This window comes from Podarcis bocagei (assembly GCF_964188305.1).
Source record: "Podarcis bocagei genome assembly, chromosome: 12".
NCBI classification, from domain to species: Eukaryota; Metazoa; Chordata; class Lepidosauria; order Squamata; family Lacertidae; genus Podarcis; species Podarcis bocagei.
The window spans coordinates 51116673-51125040 of NC_138137.1; the positions used below are offsets into that span (position 1 = coordinate 51116673).

Here is an 8368-nt window from a genome sequence, read left to right on the forward strand (position 1 = left end):
TTTTCTAATATCAAATATCCTTTATTAGGCATAGCAAACCACACATTACCAAACAGACACCGTATACAAATTGTGCAAAATACGAGCTCAGCGTAACAAGGTTTGTCCCAGTCAGATATTTAACTTCAGAGGAAATCAATTTGCATAAATAATACAACACAACACTACCACATCACCGATCAATTAAGAACCACATTCCTTTTCTCTCTAAATGGCTGCAATATACCGTATGCTTCTGCTAGCTGTCAGAACCTCAGTTCACAATGAGTAGTTATGATGGGCAACTTGAATTAGAGATAAAGTTGGAAGCAATACTTCTGAGTATCAGAATTTTTGGCTTGCGTTACAGCTTCAGTTGAAAGAAATTTGGATTGGCATTTGAGAGTCAATATTAAACTAAGATTTTGTTTTGTTGGAGGAAACACAGCTTAGCACCTTTGGGTGACATCCATGGCTTTGGATTTGCAAGACCTTTCTTTCCCACCCCCTACCCCAAGTGAGTTGTGGTGAGCTCTGTTTGGGAAAGTCTTCAGAAGTTCTGGCTTTATGGGACTTGTATTGGATCATGCCTCAAGCTTGTTTTGACCCTGATGTACATGGAATTTGCTGCAGGTTATGTGCAGAAACAGCACTTTCAGTGTGGTGAAAGCAGCACAAATTGATCCTTTTCTTTTGTTCTATAGCTAGGGTGTTCTTGTGTGCTGTTTGTTTGTTCAGTGCAATAAAGATAAATTCTGTTTTGGACAGATATTTTGCAAACTGTTTGCAAAACATGCAATGAAGATACGCTATGCTATCAAAGCTTGATCTTTTGCCAGTGACTAACCATGCAGTGAATAATCCTACAAGGACTTATCTGCACTATAGTCTTAGACAGGTTTAGCTTGTCATTCTCTTTCTAAAGACTCTTGTGAAGTAACTTTCTGTGAAGAAGGCTAGCTATCGCTTTCAGAGAATAAATGGCATTGTCGTAAATACTATGATGCCCAAGATTCTTTGGGGAGAACTTTAACTGTTAACCTTGTATAAGTTTTATTTCCATGGGCACTACACTACATTGTGTATTGGTGCACAATTAAAAGACTTTGCAGGATGTAGTACTTTGGATTCTATTTCCTACTCAAAAGCTTAGCAGTATTTGGGATAAAAGCCAGGGCCTTCAAGTTAGTTGAATTGCAGCTCATATTCTTCCATTACAGAAGCACTTTAATTTTATTCTGATCCATATTTTATTACTTCAAACAGCCCTTGGGTGGGGGTTAGTATTATTGTGTGGTGATTTTGCCTGGATCAGCATTTTGATTGCAAACACCCGGTTGTAATAACTCCACCATAAAAGCAGTCTTGCTCCAAAAGAAAGCACAGAAGAGAAACAGCACTGGACTATTTTTATCCTGCATTTTGTAAAATGCATTTGGTGCAAAACAATTAGATTTTCATATTTCATATAACTCAGCTATCCATAGCTCTAACGTGAGTATTGTGATAATGAAAATTGTGGCTTAGACTCTGTTATTTCTTTAACACTTTTTGTTTGGTGCTTCAGTATGTTGGCAACATTGTATTCAAAGTCCGCTCCTAAAATTATCAATATTTTAAAAATCAGAGTGGCCTAAATGTGCTCTGGAAGTCCTCAGCAGAGAAATCCAGGAAATGGAGAATGTGCCTTATCAGTGTGATGAGAGCTGCAACCCTTGACAAACAACACAACTTTAAAGGCAGGTACCAAGAAACTGTCTCCTCACTGGCAACAAAATGCAGATCAATTGCACAAGGTCAGTGAAACCATTAATGTAGCGAGTGAAAGATATATATATCTCAAGGTTATTGGAGAGCATGAAACTAATCCAAATAGGTTTGGCATGAGAATGGGTAACTTGGTCTGACTCTTATGCCCAGCGACTCTCATAAGGATTAGCGGAAGTGTCTCATAGTACTCTTAGTATGCACTAGGCCTGTACCACATGTGGCCCAGTCTGCTGAAGTCAATGTACTACAGGAATTGTCAAACACCAGCTTTTGCTGCATTATGCAGCCTGCAGTCAACCTGACGAGTTGCATGTTGTGCAGGCTCATTGCACATATAACATGTAGCAAGTGCACACAACAGACTGGTCCACACAAGGGCAGGATCCCAAAATGAATGCACGGCTTAATAACAGTTTCAGAAATCAGAGCCGGTTCAATGTTGCTCCAACCACTTGCAAGGTTCAACAAGGCTTAAGGTGGCTCCACTAACAAATCTTCATCCGCCTTCAAAAGCGAAGTCATGCTCCCCCTCCCATCATATTCTCATGCGGGTCCCTTCTCCAGTCTTCAGCAAGTGGCTGGAAGTGGGGAAGCAGAGAAAAATGTCCTTTTTTTACCTTCCACTCTGCATACAAACTCCAGATTCTCAATCCCCCATGCCCCCACCTCACTCTGAGATTGCATAGATCTTTCTGGTGCTGCCTTAACTGAAGAGAATGCAAACAGCACCAGCGGATTTGTTTTGGGTTTTGCTTTGCTTTTCAGATCTTCCCAGGGTTGAGGAAATCTAATTTCACTCAATAACAAATGATGGCTGGGTTCTGGTTGAGGACGGCTCCCAGAAATCTTGGACTCAAGTTCACAGTCCAGTCCGGTGTGGACAAGCCCCTTATTTGCTTAATAGGAAGCATCTTGAGAGACAGCTGGAGATATGGAGACTGCTGGTGCCATCCTGGCAACAGAATTCTGTGATAGAGCACATATTTGTGATGCAGAGGCTCCCAGGTTCAATCCATGGCACCTCCACATAAGACTGGAAAAGACCCCTTTCCAAAAGCCCCAGAGAGCCACTGCCCATCAGTGTAGACCATACTGATCCTAGATGAGGCCAATGGCAAGGCTTCTTCGTACATTCCACATTTTGTCAGATTGCATATGCCTAGGAAAAGTAGCATTCTGTGTGTATACTATGCTGCCCAAGGAACATAACTAGGAAGTGTTTCGGTGGGTGTGACTATTGGTCTGTTGTGGTGAGGCAGCAAATTGATCTTGGAATTTGAATGTATTAGTATGTTATTGTGCAAGTCCACGGTAGGAGATCCAAGAACAAGAACATCTGCATGCAGCCTTGGGTGTTTTGGGGTTGCTTGCATTAATACTGAGCCGATGAAACTTTTATGGTGTGCCCAGTAGAAGCAGCAACTGGAATTACACCTGCATGGCTTTAAGTTGTGATGTTATGACTTTTAGAAGACATCTGAAGGCAGCCCTGTTTAGGGAAGCTTTTAATGTTTGATGCATTACTGTATTTTAATATTTTGTTGGAAGCCGCCCAGAGTGGCTGGGGAAACCCAGCCAGATGGGCGGGGTATAAATCAATCAATCAATATTATTATTATTATTATTATTATTATTATTATTATTATTATTATTATTATTTATTATTATTATTTTCAGCAAGAATTTTAAAAAATCCAAATCCAAGTTAGTCATTTGACAATTAATCTTACGAGGCTTTTCAAAAATGTAGAATTGGAAGATAAATGGTAAATACTTCCTCCCTGCAGGTTTCAGCTACCACTTCCTTTTGCTTTAAAAGAGTGGCTTTGGACTAGTGTACCTCCCAGTTCATGTCTTGCAAAGAGTAATAGCTTCTTCTGCAGTCATTATCGGTGCAGCTTGAAGTTCACTTTCAAGTCATTATTCTGCCACAAATGATGCTGGAAGGACTTGGCATCTGGGGTTATTAGCATACCTGTGTGGGATTGGCGAGTACTAGAATGACTTGCAGATTTATTTCTGCAAGCACAAATTGCTGAGTTGGCCTGGGATCTTTTATAGGTTTCCTATTTCCCTCCCTTGGGCTTTCTGAAACTGGTCGTTTTTTGGGATTTGGATACTGAAGTTAGATGGGCCGTTGCTCTGCTCTGGTCTCGTCAGTTGCAATTATATTCTGATGCTCGGGAGGAATGCCTAACATCCCTTTTGTTTTTAATTAGCATTCTGTTACGTTCCTAATTTAGGGACTTGCTGGGCTTTGGTAGTTCCTGTCCTGTGCGCTGACTTCAAGAAAAGTCTGTATTCTCTGCATGGCCACTATGGCTCCTTTTGAAGTGCCGCATTGTGCATCCAGGGGCATTCCTAAGCCGCAGTGGCATCTGCTGCCACAGCACAGCAGGGGAGAGAGAACTGTTTCCGAGGAAAATGAATACTCTCATTGAAGTTCAGTGGCTGGTGGCAGACAGAAGCCTCAGGGAGCATCTGAGCCCTGCAGGAAATTGCTGTCTCTGTCTCTCTCTAAGGAAAAACACTTAAGGAACCGTGTAACAACAGTTATGACCCTTAAGATCCAAACTGACAACTGGCAGGCAAAAGATGAAGGGGTTAGGAAGATGTGAAATTGAAGGAACCTTTCAGGAGAGGTTTCAGTCACCCTGGCAAACCTAGTCTCCCGCATTGTGTGTTTGGTTGCTTATGTTGTTGAAATACTACACTGGAAAACCATGTTTTGGGGTGTGAAGATAAAAAGGGAATCTCTTAAGGCTGCTGTATCTGCCCAATGAGCTTCAAAGGACAAGTATTGGGTAGGGATGGAATCTCTGCATAAATCAAGTGTGACCAGGCTGTCTTCTGAAAGGTAGAAACGTATTAAGAGTTATGTTTATTCTTAAAGCAACTGTTACCTTGTCTGAAAAGCCAATAAACCTGCTCTTGACTTTTTATACTTCATAGAACATAGAGATTAGATCACTGGCCACTGTGCATTGCTGAAAAGCCTTGTTTTGCATAAGGCTGAGCACTGCTTGCAGCAAGATCCTAAACATGCTTATTCATAGAATCAGGGTTGGAAGGGACCACAAGGATCATCTAGTCGAACCTTCTGCAATGCAGGAATAAGCAGCTGTCCCTTGCGGGGATCAAACCTGTAACCGTGGCATTATCAGCACTTTGCTTTAAACGACTGAGCTATCCAGGCTATGCAAAATGAGTCCCTCTGAGTTCTGTGAAGCTTGCTCCACAAGAATTGCTGCTTTATATGCCTATCATTTATTCAGCTGATCTGCACCATGGTTTTTTTGCAGCTCCTGCCTTGGATTATTTCAGTGGAGGAAAGCTACTTCTGAGTATGTTTGCGTTAAGCTTGCAGGTTTAGTCATTTCAGCTAATGGTTTTATCAAATGTGCACTAAGCATGTGCATTAGAACAGTAATCCCAGAAAAACAGATAGAGGACAGAGTGTATGTGGACCTGTTCTGTGTGTAGAACAAATTTGTATGAGACTAGGGCCCTGCGGGACTTGACATCTTTCTGCAGGGCCTGCAAGACAGAGCTGTTCCACCAGGCCTTTGGCCAGGGCACAGCCTGACTCCCTCCTTCGGCAATCTTCGCAGAGCTCTGGCCCAATGGTTGCCAGTGGCTTGATTTGAATTAATTTTATAATGAATGATTTTAGAGTGGAGTGTTGTGTTGTAGTTTTGTACTGTTTTATTGTTGTTAGCCGCCCTGAGCCCGGCTTCGGCTGGGGAGGGCGGGATATAAATAATAATAATAATAATAATTATTATTATTATTATTATTATTATTATTATTATTATTATTATTAGTTACTCTGCATTCAGAACCTGAGAGTATGTGATAACATTACTGAAGTAACAGTCTCTGAATTTTGCTCCCTGAGCCAATTCTACATAGACAAAGGGAGCTGTGCATTTTTCTTCCACAATTACATGGTTCTGGTTGCAGATACACTATTGCCTTGTGAAAGAATATGAATGATGCCGTGGGCTGAATAAGGATTGAGTGAGACTATAAATATTTTGGAAGAATTTGGAAATGGGTGATTGATGGAAGCAGCAACTCCCCAGGCATATTTGAGGTGACTGACTGTGGAAGAGTAAGATGGGGGAATTGAGGTGTCAGATTTTATATACAAGTAGAAATATGTCTGTGAAGTAGTTCTGATCACATTGACTCCTTAGTTATGGTGCACATTCTTCTAACCCTAGCATAAGTACCCAATGGATACAGACTAAGACCTTTATATTTAGGCAAGGATTTGGTTAAGATTGTGTGTGTGGTTATGTTGAGAAGTGTGATTTAAACTTATTTAAATTTAGAATCCTTATGTTAAGCATATCTACTTCCCTGAAAGCCTGAGAGTTTGGCAGTGGATAATATAAGCTCAAAAATAAACTCTGTGCACTTACAAAAGATGAGTAATGTTCTGAATTTTTCCTGTGCTCCTTAAAATTCTGCCTGTTGAAAACACAGAAAACCAACTTCAATAGTAGGAAAGCATGAAATTACATAACGTGCCATATTCTTTCAAGATATAAATCTAATTTGTAGTTACTGTGCAAATCCCATTCAGGTAAAGTCTACTCTGAACCAGACTTTCTTACAAGCTTTCCATTTTTATTTTGCTCTAATTTGTTAAATTAGTTTAAAGATTGGGCCTATACCCAGCTCTAAGACTTGTTTGGCTAAGCATGTTAATCCATGGACCCTTCGAGATAAAGCAGATAAAGTATGAATAATGCACTTGTAAAGTGCAGTATCTACCTTTTAGGAGCTGTTCATTGCTGTCAGAGATACCTAATCCTTTCAGCATCTCTGCTGAACGTTAAGGGGGAAAGGCATATGCACTGTTGGGAAGTGGGGGAGCCAGGGATGGAAACAGGAGAACCAATACCTTTTACAGTGAGGGACATGAGAAGTTTTAAGCAAGTTAAATGTACCCACGAGTGGTTGAAAAATATAAGAACATACGCATCTGTTGTGTCGATAAAAATTTGCTTCTTAAGCCAGGGGTGGGGAGCCTGTTGCCCTCTAGATCAGGGGTCAGCAACCTTTTTCAGCTGTGGGCTTGTCCACCATCCCTCAGACCATGTGATGGGCCGAACTAACGAATTCCTATGCCCCACAAATAACCCAGAGATGCATTTTAAATAAAAGCACACATTCTACTCATGTAAAAACACGCTGATTCCCAGACCATCCGCGGGCCGGATTGAGAAACCGATTGGGCCCCATCCGGTCCACGGGCCTTAGGTTGCCTATCCCTGCTCTAGATGTTGAGGGACTTCCCATCAGCTCTAGCCAGCACAGCCAGTGGTCAGGATGGAGTGACCAATACCTGGAGGGCCACATTTCCCCCTTCCTGCCTTAAGCACTCCGCTGGGGGCGTTGAAGACTAACAACAAGTGCACAGGGTGGGATCTGTTCTGTGGTGATGAGTACTGAATGTGGAGGTTGGCAGAAATATACCTTCATCTCATTCTTCTTGTGCAACTGGAGGATGAACTGAAAAAGATGAGCAAGGTTGCACACCAGATAATGGGAATACAATGTGTGGGCGCATAATGAAGGGTGATGGTGAAAAACAAAGTTAGGTGGGACAGGCATTGTGGTAGGCTTGCCAAACTCTGGGGTCACCGACACATGTGTAGAATGTGCATCCTGCTCTGTGAGGAGAGGAACTAACATCTGGATCATATTGCAGATAAACTAAGATCCAGACAAATCAGTCCATTCTTACTGTGGCACAATGGGTCAGTGTGCCTGGCTGTTAACCAGAAGGTTGGCGGTTCAAGCCCACCCAGGGACAGCTGTGGGCAGGATTCCTGCATTGCAGGGGGGGTTGGACTAGATGACCCTCGGGATCCCTACTAACTCTGCAATTCTATGTGCCGTGACTGGCAGGAGGACACAAGAACATGAAGCTTCTCCCCTGAACCAGAGCAGTGGTTCATCCTGTTTTCCGTGCAGGTGAATGCACACTGGACAATACCAACAGCAGCTGGAGGGGGGGTGGGTGGCGTGGGGGAAGAAGCGCGTCTCCTGTCCTACCTCCGCCTCTTAAGTCTAATATGGAATCCTGCGGCCCTGATCTCTTGACGGCGGCGTGAAAGTGGGGAGGACAGTAGGCGTCTTATTTCCCTAGCATAATAGGAAACTTGCCGCCGGCCGGCCAGCCAGGCCCGCCCCCTTCTCTCCCTCTTTCCGAAATGCTAGGTGGTAGCTGCCCGCTTCTCCCGAGGGGCAGTAGCGCGGCGAGGGGTTTGAGGAGCGCGGGATGTTCCACTGCGCTTTCCCGAAATAGGGGTGTGTAAAGGTGGCGGTTGAAACGCGCCAACGTTCTGCCGGCGGCCGTTGGCCGCTTAACGGCCGCCCTCCGCGCCTCAGCCCTGCGAGAGGGGGATGCCGCCCTTGCTGAGGGGGAAGCCAGCCCGCGCCGCGGCTAACCGAGTCCCTGAAAGGGGCGGGAAGAGCGCTCGGTATATCGCCGGGCCTTGGCGAGACTGCGAAGGGGTTAATGGGCTGTGTGGGGAGAGTGAGGGAGAGAAAGGCCGGCCGAGCCCTCCCGCCCTTCGGCTCCTCCCCTCCGCCAGTCCCCTTC

At 43.7% G+C, this 8368-nt stretch overlaps 1 protein-coding gene and 1 long non-coding RNA gene across 2 annotated transcripts in view; one reads left to right on the forward strand and one right to left on the reverse strand.

Annotated features, from left to right (window-relative positions):
* LOC308569734 lies at positions 1-8362 on the reverse strand. Its single transcript, XR_014000769.1, has 3 exons — positions 7819-8362; positions 6177-6225; positions 1-2327 (listed from the first exon to the last, which is right to left on the reverse strand). It is a non-coding gene; the product is annotated as an uncharacterized lncRNA (long non-coding RNA).
* The window catches only part of PRKAG2 (protein kinase AMP-activated non-catalytic subunit gamma 2), a 205445-nt gene that overhangs the window by 162407 nt on the left and 34670 nt on the right, over positions 1-8368 (forward strand). The window contains exon 5 of the mRNA XM_081163991.1: positions 3009-3031. Coding sequence (XP_081020117.1) covers positions 3009-3031 — 23 coding nt within the window. The remainder of the gene's footprint in view (positions 1-3008; positions 3032-8368) is intronic.